The sequence below is a fragment of the Nilaparvata lugens genome, chromosome 1 (assembly GCF_014356525.2).
Source record: "Nilaparvata lugens isolate BPH chromosome 1, ASM1435652v1, whole genome shotgun sequence".
Taxonomy (NCBI): Eukaryota; Metazoa; Arthropoda; class Insecta; order Hemiptera; family Delphacidae; genus Nilaparvata; species Nilaparvata lugens.
In genome coordinates, this window is record NC_052504.1 from 61259311 (window position 1) to 61284918 (window position 25608).

Sequence of the window (25608 nt, forward strand, 5' to 3'; positions counted from 1 at the left end):
CACACACACACACACACACACACACACCACACACACACACACACACACACACACACACACACACACACACACACACACACACACACACACACAGACGTGTGTCTTGAAACGTATAGAAATTTAGAAATTTGGGTACCTTGAAGCATTACTTTCCTTACCTATGGTAATAGGGCAAGGAAAGTAAAAATTAATATGTTCTATCACTGTAATATTCATGACATCAGCAGCTTTATCAGCTTATCGCTAATTAGTGGAAACTTATTCTAAATTGAATCTTATACAGTAGTTAATGGCTGATCGTAACAAAGCCTAGAAACTATATAATTTCTTTCTCCAGTAGCATTTGAACTTGCAAACAAAGATGTATGAGGGAATTCAATTATCTTATCATGCATGCGTTCTCTAACATAGCGGCAGGGTAATTAAATCCAATGATTTCTGTCAACAAACAAATTTCATTAATTAATTCCCGTGAATGACGTAAGTTTGGCAGGTTATCGTGTTGGCTTCCAGCCCAAATTGAATACTATACTGTACTGAATGCTTTATTCATCCTATTCTGCAGTTGCCAGATAGTCAAGTGCATCTGTGAGGCATGTTCGTAATCCATGTAATGGACTAGGCACTTTGTCGCAAGCTATGTAAAATCTCACATGAAAAGAGAATTGAATGAATTATTCAATAATTAAGAGAAAAACCAACAAATGGATGGAACTTCTTGTTCTCTCACAATGGCGTTCCATGTCTCCGTTTGAGTGATTAGATTCAATGCTCCATGTGACACTCACTTGTTTTTTAAATAAGCATTGGAAAAAAGAGCTTGTGTAACTGACTCGACTCTCCTCTTATATTCGATTGATTGCACAAACTATCACTGAGCTGGATTTCCATCAGAGTTGATACTGCATTCTATTCAATGGAAACCGATTTACCACTCAACTCTCAGCTTTCATAAAAATCAAACTCCAGTGTGAGCAAGTGAGAGCGGAAATCAGCAATTAAATAGTATGAAAACAACATAAGACATTCTCATTTATAGAATGTTTTCATGATTCAACCGATGATAAGTCGTATCAGGGAAAAATCTTAATTTAGCTAAAAAATAATATTTCTTTATTATTTAAAGTAAATTGAACCAAAAAATGGTAAGGGATTAATGATATTCCATTATGCATATTGACATTGCAGTTGAGTAAGACTTTATTAAACTTTATACACTTATTTACATTGGACATTTTTATACAATAACAAAACATTTATAATCATATCACATCAATATCGGGTTTTAAAAATATAATAAGACAATATTCAAGAAACATCACAGAAATCTTGCTAACATGCTAAGAGAGGGTCTATACTCTATACTAATACTCTAATAAATATTTTCTCACGATCAATATTAAATTTCATATTTAGACGTTGGAATACTGATAAAGTTTTACATTTAACTTTGTTTGAAACTTTTTCATAATACCATTATAGAATAGTTTCTCCATAATAATACTTGAAAAATGTAGATCTGATCATGTTTTCAAATAGTCATGATCAATCAACTAGCCTATCTGAGTTACATAAGATGCATTTGAAACTATAATAATGAGTAGTAACGGTTGGAAGGAGACTTGTAATATCTTCTCTTGTCTCACGAGAAACCTCCTAAAATATATGTATATGAACGAGATCAGAGTTGAAGCAGTAATGTGCTTATAATAATTTGATGCTTTATTCACAAGAGAGAAATAAACTGTTAGATATGAGTGATTTCAGAAAGTACAATGACCAAGTAATTTGAGCAATTACTGTAACACTATAATCAAAATATTTCTCACATACAAGCGTGCAGTTCCCTGTATTACATTTCATCCTGTTATTTACATTTCAGTATAGTACTGAGTGGAAAAATATGATGATAATTATCAATCTATAATTCTTCGAGCTCAATTTATTTTACAGAGAATAAGCCCATTAAAAGCTAGGGATTATCGTTGAATGGATGACTAGTAATTGAAGTATTGATATTATAAGTAAAGCTATCAGTGATCTCAATGGTATTCGAACAATACAACATCACAGTAACGTTGAACACAATTCTTCAAAACATACAAAATAAAACTGTTCATGACACTACGCATAAAAGAAAATACGAACACATTCATCAATATGAGGCAACTTATGGAGCAACATGTTCAAGATCAATGAGGATAGCAAGTATTGAATAACGCGATAAAGATTTTACACCAAAGTTATTAACAGAATGTTAATAACTTAATCCTTATAGATTCTATTAGATTGAACGGAATTTGACAAACACATATGTTCATCATGTGTATGATAAATTATGTTCAATCCAATAGAATCTATAAGGATTAAGTTATTAACATTTTGTTGATAACTTTGGTGTAAACGCAGCTTTAGTTAGTCAATATGCGATATGGAGTTTGTTATTTATTTGCTATAAATCATCAGCCACTGCTATACATACAGCAATATTATTTGGAGCTAGTTTCAAATCGTGAAACTTATAGTTTTATGAGTGCGATATTTTCGGCGATCAGCACTTCAAAGGAACTCACATATGAAGACGAAAAAAAACGTGTGTTCAGGAGCATCAATATAGTTGGGAAAGTTATTCCAGACTTCTAGTCTAAAATTTTCTGAACATCTATTTCTCATCATATTGGGAACTCCCCTGTGACTAGCACATGACGCTGTAAATCCCTATTAATTTCAACTTTGAAACGTGATTACCAAAGTCCTCATATACAGTGAATTCAACAGCAAGCTCAACTTTGCAATCACATTCGATACTTGAAATTGATTGAGTTAGTGAACGACGGCATCACTGCACTTCTGGTTCTTTATTTCAAAAAAAGAGTACATTAATTTAGAAAAAAATCACTGTATTGCTGTAGTCAAGTCAATGAGTTCTATATCTTCTTCTAAGATGAAAGTCCCTAGAAGCTTCCAGATAGCTTGTGACAATTAGCCTTTCGTATCATTGTGTCTAGTTTCAAATTATTTCAACAGTTATATTCCACGTCTTCAACATAAAGTTATTCAATTTCAGCAGCACATGAGCTTGAACTTGTTTCGATTCAAGTAGAATGCAAAACCGATAAATAACTCATGATATTCATTTATTGAGTTTGAAAAGATGTCTCATTATGTTCGATATCGAAAAAATTAGAAAACGTCTGATGGAGAATAATTTTAATCATAGATGTTTCTCAAACAATTGTCATCATTTCTCTCGTTACAATGAGAATGGAGTGAACAGTTATTTCATATAGTTACTATTGAAATGAAATCTCCATGAAAAATCATATGCACTTACGTTTCATATTGGTTGAATATGGAAGGTGGAAGTTGAAGTAGAAATTGCATTTTAGAGCAATATGGATTTTCCCTTTAACTTTCTGATCTAGTACATCCAGAAATGAGGAATGAAAAGAAAGTACAAACAATTGTTACGAATTTATGAAGCATACTATCATATTTTATACTACCGACACTGAATAATGATTCAATAAACAGTATACGAATTACATGTACTTGATAATAAGACTAGGTCACACAACCTTGTTACAAATCACAGATAATTTAATACTTCTCCAACAAGAATAAATATATTTTGGCTCTCAACTATTTCTATCTTTCTTATTCTCACGAATACTCCCAACATCAACTGATTTCAGATGATATACTTCCCTTTGGAATCATATTCTAGAAAGTATATTGTTTAATGAGCATAAAACAAGTCATTAGTTTACAAGTTAAGAAATCTTTCAGAATGAAAATTTCAATAATTATCTAAATGAGAATTACAAATTAACATGCAAAATTACATTTTTAATTAGTTTTCTGATAGATGAGAGACTTTTCAGAATAAAAATTTCAATCATCTTGAAAAAAAAAACAAATTAACATGTAACATTTGTTTATACAATTGGTACCTAAATAGTTGCTGTTCCGATAAATGATAATCACAAGGATACAGTTATGGAAATTCAAAACAAGAAACAAAAGCATGTCTTATGAGACTATTCATAAAAACACTAACGTTTAAGTGCTATACTAAGTTTGATTGTGAGTGATTACATTATACATAAGAATGAATCCATTTCACTCTATTAAATTCCATCAATTTAACCCACATGGTTTCAATCATCAATTCGAATCAGCTCGCATAATAGTGACTCTCTATTTTACAAATAAGTGGTAGGGAAGATTTGAGTTGTTACAGACGGAAATATCGATAATATTATTGATGATTGAATGTTCCATAGGAGTTTTATGTTACTCATAGTGGGATGAGGCAATGTTTTTCCAATACAATGACTTTGGAGAAATCAGTTATTGATATTGTGTTTATCACTTCCTCCTGCAGACTACAACATTTTTTTGAATGTTATTATCATGTTGTATATCCAGGTTAGAAATTCATGCATCGTCTACTTGTAAGGTTGTTGTACCTACAAAGGAGTGGTGTAGCAAAGTATCAGGCTATTGATAAGTTATTCGCTGTCACACTCAATGCATGATGGGCACCGTCAGGTTCTTTCAGCGTTGGATATGGTGTAGTGACTTGTGGAAATGGAATTGTGTCGTCTGTAGGTGGAACTGTACATGTTCATGCGTGACATGTCCTGTTGACTGGGGTGGTACAGACAGCAGAACAGATATTGGTTAAAGTATCTGCGAAATACTTTGCTCACACAGTACAGAGCAATTGGATTGACACATGAGTTGATGTAACTCAAACAGAAGCCTATAATACGTAAGGTATGCCAGTACTCATCGTAATCTTCTTGAGCTTCAGGGTCGAAGTGGAACCATAGCATGAAAATGTGGATAGGCAGGAAACATATTACAAATATAATGACAAAGGCAAGAACCATTTTGGCCACTTTCTTACGTGCTTTGATTTGATTCGATTGCTGACCTTGTTGTTCACCAGGCATATTTTGTGTACTGATAACGAGAAATCTGGCCATGAGGATGTAGAAGAAGCCGATAATGCAAAGTGGAATCAAGTAGTAGATGAGAAATCTGGTCATTACGATGAATTTTGAGTAGGATTTCCCATATTCTTCAGGAAAAGGTGTGCAGTATACGATGACCTTGTCTTTTGAGACGATTTCATGTTGAATGGTGCTGTTGATGACAGCAGGCAGTGCCAACAAGCAGGAAACAATCCAGATGAAAATTGCGGTTGCGATTGTGAAAGGCTTCGATGAAACATGTCTCCGTAGTGGTTTGACAATAGCAAAGTACCTTTCTGCACTGAGCACGGTCAGCGTGAAGACTGACACGCCGATCGACACATCCTTCGCCATTTCTGACAGCTTGCAGATGGCCTCACCCCATGGCCATGACTCCACCGTGTACAGAGTCGACGTGAAGGGTACGCAGCTGACGATAACTAGCAAATCACCAAGTGCTAGACTGAAGATGTAAGTATTTGGCACATTTCTCATTGCGCGATTACGCGCAAAAATTAGAATAAGTGTGCCGTTGCCCAATACTCCGACAAAGAAAATGACCGCGAAGATGACAGGGACTATGTAGGTTTCTGGTCGCTGTGAGTAAGAAACGTAGTAGCTGCTGTTATCCATCAGGCCAAGCGTGTCGTTCTCCATCTGAAAAATAATACAAACATCAATATTTAACTGGATGTGTGAGGTTTTCATTTTGAAGAAGGTGATTCGATTTTAGTCTTGCCAGAAACAAATTCAAACTTGGATTTATCATAAGTATCAAATTCACTGATTTTCAATCGACAATAGAGTTTCCTTAGCAAAACCAGCTAGCTCAATCCATTCATCAATTCTCTACAAAATACTTGAATGGAAATTAATGAATTTGCAATAACAATAAAATAAATAGAAGCATTCTATCTCTTCAATATTATTTTTTCCTGGTTACATTTTGACGACAATATCCCCTAGAGTGCGAAATTCATGACTTTTACTCTCATTAACTCCTACTAAAAGTAACAAATTTTATCAGAAGAGAAAACGATATAAGTATGATTCATAACATATTCAGTAACAGTGATGATATGAAATTATATAAGGAAGGTTGAAAAACAAGTTTGACACGATGATTTTCTACAAGTTTGTTTTTACTCAAACTTTTTATTGAAGCGGGGAAGGAAAAGTGTTTCAAATGTATGGGACATGGGAAAGAACTCTCATGTAGTTCGGCAGTTATGGTGGGAGGGGTGTATTTTGTTCAGTGTCACAAGTAGTGTGAATCCAGGAAAGCTCATTTTCCAGATAAGAGCTTTTTCGAACTACTGGAAGTGGACAAGGGAATATCGTTCATAACTGTCAGGCTTAGAACGAGAGTCTCCACCGAAAAATATCATCGATTAGGAAAATACTATTTTCAAAACAAGCACGTTTTGGAGAAGGTTCGTGCAGTAACGCCTAATATCCGTCATTATAGGCACATCGTGATTCTTGACTCGAGCTATCTCTGCTGCGGAATGTGCAGTTTACGTTCACTTCAAGAGCGAAATCATGTTAAAAGAAGAATCAATGGAATCTCTCCTATGGAGGAGAATATGATGATGATGATAACTCAATCCTGTAAAATTTGATAGAATAATTGTAAGATTGATTAATCTTGATAACATTAATTTACTCTCTTAAAAAAATATTCAGGTTGCATATGCGTTTCAAATAATATAATTTGCAGTACAACATCAAATCATACGAACAATATGAGAGTCATAAAAGAAAACAATGAGTTATCTTATCAAAGAATGTTCTAGATTTTATTATGATGACAACAGGGCTTTAAAAATTCTACCAATTATTTGATATTCTGTGTAGATTGCAATCACGTCTCTTTATCATAGTGCTTCTTGAATTACTTCATCGCTTGCTTTTTTGAATCATTACTTCAACCATGTCAACTAGGTACAATGATAGAATCATGCTATTGAATGAAATATCATAGTCACTGTCAGAATCACTGATTTTCAACCAATTTGAGATACTAGTTTCGGTTTTCGAATCTATAAATCTCTATCAAACTCGTTCAATAGAGATTTTGTGAACTAGTATCTAGTACCTAGTGTATTGGTAAACTTGGTTTTTTTAAAGATTGATGAGCCTAATGGTGTAACAACAGCATTAATTCAGTATCTCAAATTGTTTCTATAAACCAATAAATTCAACTCAGGAACTGATATACCCAATCATTATCCATAATGAGAGAAACTAAATTTAGAACAGATTCATTTACATGTCAGTTTCATGATGAATAAACTTCACTCTCAATAACAATTAAGAAATTGTAGAAGCTAATCAAAAAATCAATATGATTTACATCGAAGCTCACAGAAGCCAAATAGCTTCTACATTATAGAATAAAATGTGATCATAATTGAAATATTATCACTAAAATGAATAAATTTTCAATGTTAGATTAAAAGCAAAGACAAATTTCAAATGTCATAGTTTACAGTCTTAAGATATTGAGCAGTTTCATGCCATCATTTATCTATAAACTTGGATAATATAATATCCTCCAATCTCTTAGCGTGATATGTGTGTAATATCGTAGGCTTATTGGATCCTAAAAGCGTGTGTGCCGCCAACAAAGTAGGCCCAATCTCTCTGAGCCGCACCAAAAAAAGAAGCTCTTGCCAGATACATTATTTATAAATATTCATATTCATTTATTCCTGCTTGTATTTCATGGTTACAGAGCAATTAATGTCGCAATTCTCCCTCTTCACGTTCCATATCTCGTTTACATACCAGGATACAACGTTTTTTGCACCCTGTGGTGCCTGCTGCCTCACATCTTTATGAGTAGCTTGAAATTATCATAGTAGTATATTTTTTCCCCGCAGTTTTTTGGAAGAATTACAGAGGCTGACCAATGTTAGCAGATGTTCTGGTCGATAGTCATATTTTGAGGTGGAGGGGTGATATGAAAACTGTCAAGCAATCAAGAAAAGTAACTCATTCCAATAAGTCTATAGAATTCGATAAAAAACCCTACTCTACCCAATAAAGAATGTTCTCATTATTTCATTTTATCATTATTTTATTAAATGACATATTAATACTATACAGGGGGAACAAACGACAACTTGAAACACTACACACCTACCTCAACCGCATACAACCAAATTTGACGTTCACACTTGAATTAGAAACCAACAACAGCATAAATTTCCTGGATATCACCATCACAAAACAGAACCAATCATTCAAAACATTCAAAATATACAGAAAGCCCACAACAACCGACACCACAATCCATTGCACTTCAAATCACCCTATCCAACACAAACTTGCAGCCTACAACCACCTGCTATACAGATTAATAAATATCCCAATGACAACCACAGATTACAACACTGAACTGCACACAATAAAATATATTGCGTAACAAAATGGATACAAACCCTCAATGATTGACAAACTACTACAAAAAATTAAAAACATCAAGAACAATCCGCAAAACTCTGACAAATACAACACTGATAATCATACAGCATTTGTCACCCTCACATACCACAACAATAAAACTTACAAAATAGCAGCATCATTCAAGAAAATAAAATACAAGGTTGCATACAGAACAAAAAACTCACTGAAAAAACTCTTGTCCCCACACAACACCTCTCAAAATCAATACAATAGACCAGGAATTTATAAGCTAAATTGTAGAGATTGCAGTAAATGCTACATAGGTAAAACAGCTAGAAATTTCAATATAATATTCAAAGAACACACAAGAGCCATTACCCATCCATCCTCCCATTCCACCTTTGCAGAACACATTATCTCCACTGACCACACACACCCTGACATAGAGAACAACCTCGAAATACTCCACTATTCCCACAAAAACAGAAAATTAAATGTACTAGAACAGTTTGAAATATACAAACACACCAAACAACAGCCAAACAATATTCTAAATGACCAAATCAACTTTTTCTCCCACACCCTGTTTGACAAACTCATTTAAATACTCCTCCATTAACCACCAAAACTCCCCTCTAACCCCACCAAATTTCACCACCATAACCTTAAACACTTAAGTTCCTGTTTGGCTTGAAAATGTGCGATACCAGCACGAAACGGACGTCGCCACATCAAATAATGTGAGTGCTTTTTCACTTTAAAGTTTTATAAAAGTTAATAGTGATTATTTTATAGTTCCAGATTCAACATACAATCATATCCAATTTCATTCATGTACGAATTAGTTACATGAACTGACAATTATCAACAAGGAGTTATTAAATGACACGTACAAAAAATGTCCTACACAATAAAAACATCAATAGGTTATAGCAGAATATGCACGATCTGGGAGTAAAAACATCTACTCTTTTCTAAGAATATTTGAGACTCTAGCCATCATTCTCTCTAAAATGTACTTGTTGGATATCGTATACTAGAAAAACATTTTTGTCATTAATTTCCCTATAAGTTATCTCTAGAGTACTCCAATTCTAACAAAGTTCATTACAAAGTCGATAAACCAGCCACAAAGTTCAACTGGTGACTTTTAAAGCAGTCATTGTTAAAAAGTTTCCTTGATACTGCTGAAATCCTTCTCGTTTCAAAGTCTTTTGAAATATTCTTGAAAACACTCAATTAATGTTTTTTCTCCCCCAGATTATATTGAAATTGATGTTAGAGTCCAGAACAGAGTTCCATCTCTCGAAGTTTAACCCAACAAGCTTTGTCAATATCACTTGATATTTGAGACCGGCGTTATAAATATTTTATTGAGTTTCTCCAGGAAGCAATCTTCCATGATTTATGTGAAAAAGTGAGAATAGAATGACAAAGGTCCATGCTACTGTTCGGGACATCTCAATATAATATGTATGTGACATCCGCATTCAACTTTCAACGATCAAACTAATAACCGTGCAACGGAATAGCTTTCCATTTTCGCGTTCAGAGAGATGATTCTCCTGAACCTGAAATACATTCCAATACTACACGCTGCTCCATATTTGAGCGCAATAGCACTTCAAAAGCGCATAAGCTTTCGGACGAGGGATTATTCTGTTACTGACAGAAATTGACTCAAGTTCGACATACAAATTCTCCTGAGAATTGTTTTTGGTACGAAATAGATTACTGTATGATATCAAACGTGAATACCTCGATAACAATCGCTTTCAGAAAGACGAACAGAGTTACACCAGTTCATGAACTACCAACCATATTGAACAATGGAACATTTAATTCTACGATCAATGCTTTTAATGCAGTGCGAGTGCATTGTAAATTTACTCTATGAATTATATTTTTGTGTCATATAGTGATTGGAGGAGTGATAAGAATTAAGTTACATTTAATTCACAAAACTTGTTTCAGAATTCCATTTGACATCTTCCAATCCTTTTATTCATTGAATTACGATATTCATGTCAATAGGAGAACGGAGATGTAATATGGGGAATATTGAGAGGTTTGTATTGTAGTTTTTTTTGAGCCTTTCTTTCAGGTTGTTGAACTGATCAAAATTGGACTAAATTTTTCCAATATGAACTTCCAAGGTGAATCTTGTTCTTGATAATTGAATAATTTATTCATGCACAAAGTAAGCACCTAAATTTTGTGTTGCCATAAAAGATTTGCTAACTTGCTTCTTACCCATCCAAATTATTGTAGTCTTCTAGCATTTCCATAGTACTGGCTTGAATTCCATAATGAAATTAATGCAAACGTATTTAGGAATGTATTTCAACCGTGTGACCCCACGGCGTTTTAACCTGAAATTATTAGGCCGGGCGTTCCACGTGTTTTCTTGCAAATCGGAAAATTTGAGTGGAAAAGCGGCAGTTCCAATCGAGTCGTCACCGCGAGAAGATGTAGTCGCAGAACAAGTCTCGGTCTCTAATTTAGGCTTCGGCCTAATTAGATGAAAAATCTCCTTATTATTTTATTTTGTATAAATTAAAAGCATGTAGTCTGAAATATAGTACCGTAGTTGAAATGTAAGCGTGAGTGATTGTGAGTGCCGATTTATTTGTTAAATGTCCGATTCCATGGTGAGTGCCAAAATTATTTTATTATGCTCAAATAAATTGACCGAGGCCCTAAATTTATTGTAGAATGAGTTAGCAAATTCTTGTCTAAATATCAAAATCTTATCTAAATATTCACAATTATTAAATTGTTTGAAGCAATTCTACAAATTTAAATTGTTTGAATGTCAGTAGCAATTCTACAAAATCTTTTATTTCACGTTCCTGGCTCGTGATAAGTTACATATTTGCTAGAACAGGTGTTGTTAATAGTGAAGATCTTGGCATTTGCATGAACGAATCCATCCAAAGCTCCCAACCGTGGATTCAAATAATTTAAACAGAGTTATAGTTAAGAAGAGATTTCAAGAGCAATTATCATACATTTTTACTTGTTACAAAATTAGGTCCTCTCATAAATAAATTCCCCCCTGGCTTCCCAACCGTTACAAATGAAGTCAGGTATGGGTAGTGTTATTAATACCTCCACCCGTTACAATGAAGTCAAGTGTGGGTATTGGTTATAGATATATCCACCCATTACAGAGATAAAGTCAAACCTTGAAGAGTTGAGTGTTGGGAGTGTTCAAGAGTACTCTACCACTTGTTACTATTGTAACAGCTAAATGAATTTCTTTCCTGATTACCTTCTAGAGGAATGTTAGATTTAATATTCGAAAATGAAGGATGTTGAGTTTGGAGTTTGGAGTTTGCTCATAAATCTTTTATGTTTTAGTTTTCTATAGTTTAAGAACCCTCGACTGTTCGATTCTTATAAAAATTATTGTGTTTCTAAAAAGGAAAATGAATACTCAATATGGTAGCTCATATTTCAACTTGAGTTTGGGTTGAGTCACCTTTCCTACTTGGATGATGCTTTGACTATCTGACCATGTCGATGTAAGAGTGAGTACTTGAGTGATATGCAAATTCGATATCCAAAGTTAGTCTTCGACCAAACTAAATCCATTATAAACAAGAACATTTTCTGTGAAGGATGGGTAATTTGTTGTTGTTCGTTCAAGTAACAACGAACAACCCAAGTCTTAGTAGATGCATTAGACCTTCATTCGCAAGATTCACCTGTCAGCTCGCCTAGCAGATATCCCGAGGCGTTCTCCTTGGCCATTTTCGCACAATATTCCTTAATCTTCCCGGTCCATTGTCTTGACATGTCCGAAGTAAGACCGAATCATTCATAATAATAATCATAAGACGTACTGAGCAGCAGCTCACACAAACAAAAGACTTTTCCTTTCCTCTTGAATAGCATTGAGGCAGATGATTAATGAGCGAAGAGCTTGAGGGTATTCCACAGGTATTTGGAAATTGTACTTTCAGATGAAAACCACAAAATCGCATCATAACATAGCACTTGTACATTGTTTGTTGTTTCAGAAGAACCATTCAGTTTGAGATTAATTTCCATCACTATACTAACAGGTATTAATATTGTTTTCACTTGTTGTTTTGGTATATTCATTGAAAATTTCAAACTTGGAATGTCAGGAGTGCAAAAGTGTATGGTATAGAATTCAAGAAAAAAAATTGTCCATATTGTATCATGCTGTGTAATAATTAAACTTCTTGTAGAATTGGAACATTGAGGAAAATCAGTCATGAACTATTATTCTACCGAGAGCCTTGAATACATGAAGATACAATTATTATCATATGAATACTCATTTATAGTCATGTTGAGTAAATACGATTTCGTTATATATGTGATAGAGAGTGAAGCAATGCTAATGTAATAATATGAGTAATAACTGCAAGCTCATAGCAATGATAGAGGAAAGTAATAACAACTCAAAACAAATAATTCGACTGCATCTATGATATATAATAATGTATAACCATAGTCAAAACTGTATCAGAATGATAGAATTGAAATATGCCGACTTGTTCAGTTAAAGGAATACATAGAATTTATGTTATTGCATTGCCTGCATACGTGTTATGTTGTCTGCATACCATGCCAATAGAATAACACACTCAATAGTCCCATATCAAGATTCATATTCGAATATTCTCTATCATATTCAAGATCGTTTTGGGTATTTAAGTGAACGGTCTGGCAGGGCCCGGGTTTAGATGAATGGCGCCCTGGGCATATGTTCTACCTTATTACTATAATGTAAAAGCAAATAATCTATGTCATTTATGGAGTGGATAACAAGATCACGTATTTCAAACACAAATAGTTTTTGATCAACTGGTTTAGTTTTATTGGAATGTCGCCACCTAAAACTCGTGCTACAGCCGGCTCGAAAGATAACAACTCCACAGTACAGTCACCAGCCGGACAGCAGCAGCAGCGTAAGCAGAGCCAGCAGCAGCAACAACTGAATCAACAACAGAGAGCGCTGAGCAGCCGGTCTCACTCGGCATCGTCTTGTTCATCCTTGACTGACAGCGTCCTTCCCGTTGCCATGGAGACTCAGGGTCGTATGCGACAGGCATTGGAGGAACTGTTACTAAGTGATGATTTTCTTGATCGATTTGCGGCGCAACTCGAAGATCGTCTGCGGGAGGGCCTGTGTGCGTCGGTTTGCGCTGCTTTGGGGGGCAGGCTGGAGGCGGCTGAAAAGAAAGTGGACGAGCTCACACGTGATATCGAATTGCTGAACAACCGAATGATGCAGCTGCAGCGCGGCTTCGATAATCGTTTGGATGGCATCGAACAGTACCAGAGAAGAAATAGCATAAGGATATCTGGTATACCTGAGATCGAGAATGAACAGTTGACGAGAACTACAGTCGTATCCCTGATAAATGAAAAACTTTCACTGAATCTGGTGGACGCTGATATCGACCGGTGTCACCGAGTGGGTCGAGCGCCGCCCGCGTCTAGAGCTGATGGTGCACGGCCGCGACCGCGGCAAGTCATCGTTAAAATGGTCAGCTATCAGTGTCGCGAACTGATCATGAAAAATCGGCGAAGCCTCAAGAACACTGGAATTGCAATACATGAGGATTTAACTAGGATGAGACGTCAGTTTCTTAAGAGAATGGGTGATAGAGTGGGATGGAGGCAGGTCTGGTCTAGTGATGGTCGAGTCTTTTGGAAGCAGGATGGACAGATTCACTCACAAACTTTCGATAATCCTATTTATGAAGAAGGTACTTATTAATGGTAAATAGTAAAGCTTTACTTGAAACAATATATTGGAAAAATATTTTTCATGTATTAACTATTGTTTGAACATTTAAATCTGATTCAGCTGTCTCATGGCATTGATTTTTCTGTTTGGTTTTGTTTCGTATAGCATCTCATAAATTATTTTTCTATAATTCTCATTGCTATTTTTCTTCTCAGTTTTGATTATATCTTCCTGAGTCGAGTAGAATAGTGGAACATTGATTATAATTTTAAATTTACTCTTATTCAGACTTTCTATTCCTCTTCTCAAATTGGTTTGTGTTCTGAATTTGATAGATAATGGATTATGACAATTGTAGGAGAGCTTTTACATTATTGAGACTTGCTATTTCTTATTATTGATTTTCTCATTGAAGTTTATTATTGTTTTAGTTTTTGCTTTTCATAAGCTCTATCATTATCTTTTCAAGTCAAGGTATATGGAGCTTCCTTCCTAACAAGTAGCCTAATGTTTCTTTATTATTTAAATATTCGATTTCATTTACATTTCAAATTCGTTAATGAATTTATTTTTATTTATTTCCTCTTAACAAGGAAGATTGTTTTTTTTCATTTTAGCTTTCTTCCTTATCATAATGTAACTTACTGTACTATTCTTTTTCCAATTGATTATTTCCTGCTACTGTTTTCTTGAGGATGACTGATTCTAATGTGTGAAGACGTATATGTAGTTTCATACTAAATTCGATTACTTGCTCTTTCTGGCACTTCAATTCACATAATATTATCACACAGAAAAGTTTTCCTTATATGCATACACGCTACACTGTAGTCTGTTTGTGCTGATGACTGGATTTCATTAGTTATATCCCCATCAAAGGAATTATCATATTATATTTATTGGGGAGTTCCATCTTGCGTTGGATCTGACTGTGTTTCGAAGGGTTATATTCTACTACGGCTTTCCACACATCGTGGCTTTTCTTCTTATTTTGATATCATAATTAAAAAAATTTTTCTTACGTCTTCACTATAAATAACCATAAAAATATTAACACTTTTTCACTAAACTTTCCATATGTCAGCTTTACATGAAGATGATGAACTTGTGGGATATTATAACACTGTTGAAATAGATGATTTTTTTTCCATTGAACCTCTTGAGCGAAATCATTATGAAGGGGGCTTAAATATTTTTCACACGAATATAAGGAGCATTAACAAGAATTTCGATGAATTAGTGCATTATATTGGTAATGTCAGTATTAAATTTCAGGTTGTTGCATTGTCGGAGACATGGATTTCGGAGGACTCACAGTTTCATTACAGTTTGCAAGGTTATAATGTAATACAAAAAAAAAGTAAATTCTCTAAATGTGATGGGATATGTTTGTTCATTGACGAAAACATTAAAACAGAATTAATTGACTTAGTAATCGAAAAAGCAAACTACATCTGCATTTCATGTTTAATAAATAATGTTAAATATATTATAATTTCAATTTATCGATCACCATCTCTGAATCTAAACGAATTTATTACAAGCTTAGATACTTGCCTGAATCAAATGAAAGATTTACATAATATAATTATAATAGGTGACATAAATCTCAATATCCTCGCAAATAATCATTTCGCTAACGAATACCTAAGTACACTACACATGAATGGTTTTAAATCTTATATTAACAAACCAACCAGAAGTATCAATGGAGCCGTATCCTGCATTGATCACATTTTTTTCAAAGAAGATAATAAAACTAAAAATGTTGTGACAGGTGTAATTTCAAAAACCAATATAACAGACCATTTCAGTATTTCTTTACATTTGAACGAAGTTAATGATAAGGAAACGAAACACGGTGAGCCATGGACTAGAGTCAAAATAGATTTTGATGGTCTTATGAAGGACTTACAGGGAGAAAACTGGGAAGATATATACAGAGCCGATGATATTGATATTATGGTGAATCTTTTAGTTGACAAATTAAACTCTTTAACACAAAATAGAACAAAAACAATTCGCATGAGTAAAGATAAAAGACCTCTTAAAAAATGGATTACACCCGGTTTAGTAAACTGTATACGTGTTAGAGACAAAATGCATAAAATTATTAGAAAGCAACCAAATAATATCCAACTAAATAATAAATATAAGTCATATCGAAATATTCTAAATAATTTGATAAAACAAGCAAAAATCAATTACTTTAACAGAAAATTTGACGAATACAAAAATGATTCCAAGAAAACCTGGGAATGTATAAACGAACTTTTAGATACTAAAAAGAATACCAAAACAATCAATCTGGATGCCGAAGTACTTAATAAATACTTTGCCGATGTAGGAAAAACTTTCGCTGGGAAAATTTCTGATGATATAAATAATATACCTATACCTAAATCCCAAAACAACTCATGTGAGAGAAGTATCTTTCTCCGCCCCACAAACACAATAGAGATACAAAAGATAATTGATAAATTGAAAAACAAAGCAACACCTGGAGCCGATAATTTCTCAGGATCGTATCTAAAACGAATATCAAGTTTTATTACCGAACCCCTGGAATTTATATTCAATAAATGTTTGAGCAATGGATACTTTCCTAGTAAATTTAAAGAAGCAAAAATTATTCCTATACCTAAAACCGGCGATCCAAAAAAACCTGAAAATTACAGACCAATCAGCCTACTAAGTAATTTATCCAAAATTCTAGAAAAGATTCTAAAATTGAGGTTAATGAGTTTTCTTGATAAGGAGAATATAATTAGTGATAACCAATATGGTTTCCAAGCCAAAAAGTCTACTAAAGATGCAGTAATTCACCTTAATAAAATTGTGTGCAACAACTTCAATAAAAATAAAAAAACTTTAGCTGTCTTTATGGACTTATCTAAGGCTTTTGACACTATCCCACACAAATTACTACTAGATAAGCTGAATAAATCTGGAATTAGAGGGTCCGTAAACAATTTATTTGCAAGCTACTTATCAAATAGAAAACAATATCTAACTTTAAATAGCCGAACTGACATTAAATTCACATCCGATTTTGGACTGCCTCAAGGATCAGTTCTATCACCGATTTTATTTCTAATCTATGTTAATGATATGCTCAACCTAAACCTTGGAAATTGTACTACATTGTCATTTGCTGATGATACAACACTCATTTTTAGTGGGAGTAGCTGGGAGGAAACGTTCAGTAACGCGAACAATAATTTAAAAATAGTTCAGAAATGGCTTAAGGATCATGTTCTCACCCTCAATACTGAAAAAACAAAATACATAACCTTTTCACCTAATATTACCGGACAACCACCAATAACTATGAATTTGAATATGAATGCAAACTGTATAAACATGGTAAATGAGGACAGGAGATAAAAACACTGGAAAGAGTACAAACTATGAAATACTTAGGAATAGTAGTTGACCAGCACCTTAAGTGGAACAAACACATAGAATATTTATGCTCGAAGTTAAAGTATTTGATCCATATCTTCTACAAAATAAATAGAATAAGAAATATAGATATCACTAGGAAAATTTATTTCGCATATGCACATTCATTATTCCAATATATTATAGAGGTGTGGGGTGCTGCTTTCGATTCTCATGTAAAAAAGCTTTTTATCTTACAAAAGCACATGATTAGAGCGGCCCTGGGAAGACCTCGAATTTACTCAAGTAGAGAAATTTTCCTAGAATTAAAGGTTCCAACTCTAAGACAGACTTACATTAAAAGTGTAATTCTGTACTTGAATAAACATAACCATTTATTTACCACTCACACAACTCCCTACAAAATTCGAGCAAATAACACAAATAGATTTAATATACACTTCACAAAACTCACTATATGCAGACATCAACTTCCGTACTATTGTAATTACTTAATCAACAAAATACCAATAGGCTTTGTTTACAGAAATATAACCAAATCATTACTCTCAGATATACAGATTTGGGTTGATAGGAACATTTTCTTTAGGCTGACTTAGACCTGCAAACTAAGTTTTGTTTCAGTTGGACGACCGTTACCATGTCTCTGATTTTGCTTTTTTGTCATATTCATAATGATCGAATAGCTTGGATCTTCATCATCTCTTTTCTTGCTAACAGCTACTACAAGATTTGAAAGAGTAGACTTCAATTATTCAAACACGTCATGGATTCCACCATGTTCTTCCTGTTCTCCATACATTTTGAAGTGCAGACATCCATTTTCAAATTCACTTCTCAAGTCATTAGGGTAGGAGGCATAAAGTTTGTTCGCAGCTTGTGGTATGGCCTCTTTCTGTGATTCTTTTTGAACAAGGGCAAAGAGTATGGTATTCAAATCTTATCAGTTAAATTTTCAACAGATATATCAGCTTATAATTCTCATATTTCTTACTATTTACATTTTACATTTCCGGTAGCCTGTATTATATTTACATGTTCTGCTGTTCTATGTATTTTTGAAAATCTTGTATCAGATGTATTCAGTGGGTATTTTGATTCTCAAAATTATTTTCATCATCTCTTATTTGTGTCCTCAAAAATTTGGCGCCCTGGGCAAATGCCCAGTCTGCCCATTTATAGGCCGGGGCCAGCGGTCTGAGGTTATTGAGCAGCTTTTCTAACCTACGAATTCAATTGGTGTGGAGAGCGATAACAAATAAACAATCACGAAACATGGCTAATTAAGTGTGAATATGAAAACATAGAGATTCTAGAATTGTCATATTGAAGTTACATTGTCAGTTTTGATAAGGACCAAGAATTTATTCAAAGCTGAAGTTGCAATTCAATTAGAAATGATGCTTATTAACAATTTAATAGTGTTTCACAGCATTTTCCTGTTAAAATATTTGTATTTAAAAATGGAAATTGACAAATAAGTGACGAATCTATGAGATCTCTCTCAGACATCTATTTTAATAAAATGGAATGATAGGTTTCATTGATGCAGCCATAAATTAGAATCCACTGACAGCAATTTCAAGGGTATTGTCAAGAGCGGGATGGACTTATATCTCTGAGAGTTTTTTGATTTGTTTTCTGGAGTCTCTGCTTTGTGACGTTATTATCAAGGTGCGATATATCATAGATTTTCTGCCCTTGTCCTTCCTCATATTTTCCTCGTTTCTTTCTAACTATCCGGTAGGCTCGCTTGGCTCGTCTTATCCGTCTAGCCTGCACCTCCGGGTGTATCATCCACAATTGAAAACAGCCGGTTTGCTTTACTCGCCAGCATTCTTCGGTTGCTCTTGCTTCCTCCAGTCTTATACACACTTTCCAAGTGTTTCCAGTTAACTGAGAGAAGTGCTGGAGCTGGAAACAACGCTTTTGGTCGTATTGCTGGCGACATTTTGAAGCTCTCTCTACAAAAAACTTTTAGACCCTAGCTGAGCCTTTGTACACATATCAATATTTCCTATCAATATTAGTCCTCAAAAAAGTGTATATTAACAATATTATAACTCAAAGACGATAATTTCTGTATTTAAAAATTTCTGTATTTCTGTATCATTCTTCACGAAGAGAAGCTGTTAAGATATGGGAATTATTGTATTTCATTCTAGTTCTTTGAAACAAATAAAGTACATAACTTACAAAAACATTCATATCCGCCCTTGCAAGTTCTAATCTAGTGTACTTGAAAAATCTAAAAGAATGCATTGAGAAACAGTAGAAAAAACCCTCTAAATTAGCACCGCCATTACCCAAACAAAACCTGTGTCTTCGATAGTTCCGGAAACTCCATTGGCAGAATTTTGAAGACCTCGCTACACAACATCTCTAGACTGTTGCTGAACCTCTGTGAAAGTTTCTAACGTTTACTGTTCATTTTTTTTTTTGATGCTGAAAAACGCTTGATTATCCTTGGCGCTCCCAATTACTTCCAAGCGTTCTCAATAAAACATTTGTACACTTAGTTGAACCACTGTAACCAACTTCAAACTTTTCTGACAACCACTTATCACCTTTCACTTCTCATGAAACTGAGAGATAGCAAAATTGTCGATTTTGGGCGTATATTCCGCGAAGCCCTTTAATACGAAATTTTTAGAACCTGGCTAAACTTTTTTACCAAATTTAAACATTTTGTTCCAAAAGGTTCTTTAAAAAGCTTAGAGAATGCCTAAACACCGCCATTTTTAAATCTGGCTTCACTTCAAAACCCCTCCAATATAACATTCTCAGACCTCAGTTGGGCCTGTGGACCAAATTTGAACATTTTTGTCAATCAGTTGTTGAAAGAGTTAAGAAACCGCAGAAAAACACAGGTTTTGGGCGTATCTTGGGATTTTTCTTGAAATCCGTTCTTAGTGCACCTCTAGAAGGCCAAGAACTGATCAAATCTGCCATATTCAAACGTATTTGGTCCAGTAGATCCTACGAATCAGTGAGTGATAAGTAACTGAGTGAATGAGTCAGAGCCATTTCGCTTTTGAATGCTCAATCATTCACACGTATGCTCGTTGTACATGTTCATATTGAAGTTTAGGCTGTCGGTAAAATGACTCGGTAAATATCACAAATACAGTACTATCACTTGGTAAAGTATTATGGATAAACATGAATCGGCCTATAATTGAAATTTATCATACGTTTCATGTATTGCTGAAGAAATTACTAGGTACCAGGAAAGCCGAAATGATGTGTTCAATGAATTCGTCGAAAATGGCTCAATTGAAACAGTTTCTCAATCTCGATTGTGGTTTATGAGTCTTTATCTACAATTTATTGCTCATTGTATGACTTCAAGTATAGCCAGACATCAAATTGACTAATTATTATACCATTGATTATTTAAAGAGCTTCCATCAACATAGATAATAAATTCAAATATATGATCTACGCAAAAGAATAATCGTATAGATAAGATAATAAGAGTGTTAGAAGATACTTGAGAAACGCACTACTTCTATTCAAACCGTTACACATTATTCTAAAGCAGGCACTGTGTAGTGCTGCCGAAATAGTTAACTGAAATTACAAGAATAGTAGCTCTGTAAAGCTTGAAAATGTATTAGTCCCAGCGCTTGAATAATGTTGAACGAGTTTAGTAATACTTGTTGCCATGCTGCGACAGTTGAGATAGAACATTCGGCTAGAATTGCGGCTTCTGGCTGCGGTGAGTTGATAGAAGACTGAAACTCAGAAGCCGGCTAATGTCCTGCACAACTACAATGACGTCATTCGTATACTACCTGACCCATTTGGCCGGACCACGGTGACCCATGGCTACAGTATCACTCACAGTCACTTTTGTGCAGCGATTTAGAGCGGAAGTAATTAATCTCACAAAATTGAATGCGAGATTTGCAAGGCGCGTGTCTGACTATAATGACGCTCATCTGACAAAAAGGATTCGGCAGGCCATTTCGGGCAGCGGTCTCTTGAGCCTTGAGCCTCGAGTCTCACCAACAATGCCAGCTGCTGCGAAGCCAAACAGCTTCCAAGCTGCCTTTTGTCTGCCGCTGATTAGCAATACCAAGTTAATCTATAAGTACACTGTGTTTGCTGTAGTCTCTGAGAAGATTTCCCGATGAAACTTGCATGGAAACAAGCAGTTCTCCACTTCCTGATGATGGAAATAGTTCAATACTACTACTTCAATGAATTACATATTACTACTTTTTGATCATACGAAATCACTAGCCAAATTCGTCAAGCTTTCTCTTCGGTTGGGAAAAAGTTAAAATAGGCTTCGATAAGAGCACATGTGTTGGATGAAAGGATGAATGTCTGCAGGGGATAACACTGAGATAACCTAATTGACAGGCAATTAATAATTTGAATGATTAGTCACTCTTGCTGGAGGGTCTTTAGTCTAAAAAAATTGATAGACGTAAGATCATTATGTACCGAACGAATGGACAGGATATTAGCCTTATATTGGAATAAGTAATTGGTTGTGTGTTTCAATCTAAGATTTTTGTCACTATACTCGTACATTGAATGATCGAATAGTACAAAGTCTAGTTAAATTTTCCTATTCGATCAGATAATACCAGAGAAACGAAGCTTTCACTAATGAAGGCGAAACTCCAACTTTAAGGTTGATAAACGCAACTAGCGTCAGCTAGAGGAATGAAACAGACTACTTGTATCAATTTATTCCTGTGTAATTTGATCACCCTTCGGGTCGACCATAGCTGGAAGCTGAATCCGTTGCACAAAATGATTCGTGTTTGTCTTCGATCCAAATTCGTTTGCATGATCCTGTAGACTACAGAGCGTGGTCTCTTCTCAATTTTAATTGAAAATGAAAGCCTTCATACTTGACAACGTTGTTGACGATATCGAGCCTGTTTACTCAGTTGATTATGACAACCGATTCCAATCAACAGTTTCCCCCTCACTTACCATTCTTCGTTATTAAGTATTGATGGTTGTCTAAAAATTTCATTTGGATTAGAGCTGCTACTCCTGATTGTTGATGGATATATCACTCTGGTTTTAAACTTTCTGATCTCTCTTAGCTTTTCATGAGTTGGCGAAACATGCACCTAGCAACCTCAGAAATGAAGGGCCATCATTGTATTATAAAGAAAATAGTTTAATATCATTTTTTCAGATTTTTCTGTGAAATTCACTCGAAACAATATAGATTTCGATAAATTATCCTCAGCCTCCAGCATCATGATTTTAGCAGAATGATGTGAGAATATTAAAGACAATCACTTGAAATACTGAAAAAAATTGTAATAAAATATTATAAATGATGCGATAAATTAATAAAAGTATAAGCTAGAGAAGAGCAACCTATACAGGGCTGGTGATAATTATTCAATTAGCTTAATATTTCTGTTACAAGGCTGATTCGACAGAAGGTTTCATTGGGGTTCCTATTAAAATATTAAAAAATGTATTTTCTGTGGAATCAAAATTTAGATTCGCCGTGTTGGATCCGCCATTTCGAATCAAACATTACTTAAGGTGTAAGGTAGGCTAGTCTATGATTTCAATGCAGAACTTCAAGAGAAAATAAAATGCGAATACCGTACATAAATATCTCAACCATCCTAAATCCATTCGCATTCAACGATAATAAGAGGTTATACAAAAATTGATGGATGAGTAGGCTACATTGAAAAACTAAACTATAAAATCTTACGTCTTGAAGTGTAAGTAAACACTCAAAGTAGCTTCTACTAGCATATTTAACACTTTCAACAGAAAAGTTTGATGTGTCAGATTTTTAATGTCTCCATTTATTCAGTTTTGTGTGATTTATTGATTTTGAAATAGCACAAAGTATGTTTTCAGTTTGAGTAGGATCATCACTGGAACTTACTGTCAAAGTTTCCTAGACAGTAGAAATTTCAAGCTGTTTCCATCATTTCCACCAAAGTATATCTATCAAATGAGTTTAAGTTAGTGTTTGAGATTTTATTTTCTTCACTAATAAGGTATGTGTATCTGGGAAGCATTAGTATCATAGTCAAGGAGAAGTATTGATTCATAGAATGAATTTATGATCGATAAAAATCAAGAATCATCAAGTACGGCATCTTATTGTTATTAAACATCAGAGATAACTTTTAATTACTTATTTTAAAGCACCTGGGGAGAAGAAACCAATCGTGAACTCCAGTAGATGAATAATATTCTGAATAGAGCTGACTTTGTAGCCTTGAATTGACAGCAAAACTAGGTTAAGAATAGAAGAATGAGAGGCAAAATACGATCCATTTTAGTGCGAGGAGGGATGAAAAGTAGGTTAACGTTGTATCAACAGAAGCGTGAAAATGAATTGATTCAAATCAGCAGTAGAATGCATAAGTGTAGTCGACTCCCCGTGAAACAAATAGCCATGATGGATCATTAATCACTATAACAATACATTCTGGTATCATTCCAGGCTATAGATAAATATCTTGGCTCTCCGCAATGGATATATCATGTCGTAAACGGTACGGTGTTTTGAATGTGACAGCGAACAATGAGAATCATCACAGGTCCAGTAAATGTGAATGTAACTTGCTTTCAAAAACAGTTTGCAGCTAAATAGAATTGCTCCAATAGCATCAGTTCATTATACAAATTGACGGAATGCTTATTCCAATTCATTCACACAACTGGACATTCAACTTGGTAGGAAAATTAAATAGAGAAATTGAGGTGTATTATATACCCTGTCTGTTATTAGGCTATTTTCATCATTTGAGTTATCCTATAAGTAATTTTATCGAATTAATAAACAAAGGAGGAGGAAAAGAAAGAGAAGATGTGAGGGCTGGGATTTTCTTTGCAATCAACCCAAATCTATTGACTGATTTTATAGCATGATCATGCCTCCCCCAACTCATGCCCAAGTAAGAAGGCTTGTGTCTTCAACATTATTCTGACCAGAAAATATTAATTGATATATGATAAGAATGATAACATATATTCTCATGCTACATATCAACAAATTTCAGCTTGATAATTATTAAGCCAGTGGGAAAATATGAGTGAACTTGCTTTGTTGAAAGGTCCTCTTTAATGTAGGTAATCTCATCTCTTCAAAGGAATCGTTGTAGAAAAATAAGAATCTTGAGAGGAAACAAAGAAGATGGGAAAGAAGAAAAGAGGATGAAACGGAAAAAAGAAGGTGAAGATAAACAAGTCTGAGAAGATGATACCGATCAGTAGAAGGAAGAAGTGATAGGACACAAGCAGGACCAAGTCCATAAAAGACTGTTCAACCGCGAAAATTATCGGCTTTTCATCAGGGTTTACTCTCTTTGATGAAGACCAGACGACCACAGTTAGTTGAAGAAGCTATTGGAAACTGGGAAAACTGACTTTTCATCCTCCATCACTTGATTAGTAGTTCATCATCAAACTAGAGCTTCTTATCTGGTTTGTGTTTGATCAGGCTCAAATAACGATCGTAAGGAAGGCGGAATTGAGTTGGAATATCCTTTGTGTGGCATTAATTGATATTTTTATATAAGCAAATCCTGATTCTCAATGCAATCGATCCTTCATGAATTTAAGGCAATTATTCGAATTAATGATTAGAGTAGAACAGGACTGGCTCTCCAGAATCATGTATATGTATTCAATATGAACAGGTTCTGTTAAGTAATGGGAAAAAAGAAACTGGAGTAAGAGCATAAACTCCAATTTTGAATACTAGAACGTTTTGATCTCTGATTCAGATCATCGCACGTTATATCGCGGGTCTCAGCGTAATATAAACATATTATTCCAAGTAAATTTACCAAACCAAAGAAAATACCATGATAACTTAAAACTATATCACGAGTTGATGATACTCCATTCAATTCAGATATGAAAATATTCAATAAGAGTCTTGAGATAATGTTCAACCTCTTTTTAAACTGAGGGTTCTCGACGCTTGCATTCCTAAGCCTGCACCATCAGATGATGAAATTGAGAACCATTATTATTGCAAGGCCCGTCCAAAAAGTGCGTTTTCTGTACGATTAACAGAGATTCAGATGCTTACTCTCTACTTAGATCCTTAGACTGTATACT

The 25608-nt window shown here is 34.5% G+C and overlaps 1 protein-coding gene across 9 annotated transcripts in view; it reads right to left on the reverse strand.

Moving 5' to 3' along the window:
* Positions 1–1182: 1182 nt before the first annotated feature.
* LOC111047531 (neuropeptide CCHamide-1 receptor) overlaps positions 1183–25608 on the reverse strand; it is a 190420-nt gene continuing 165994 nt past the window's right edge. For all 9 annotated transcript variants that reach the window (XM_022333294.2, XM_039438716.1, XM_039438722.1 and 6 more), the window contains one exon: positions 1183–5639. In XM_022333294.2, the coding sequence (XP_022188986.2) occupies positions 4551–5639 (1089 nt within the window). In that variant the 3' untranslated portion in view covers positions 1183–4550. The remainder of the gene's footprint in view (positions 5640–25608) is intronic.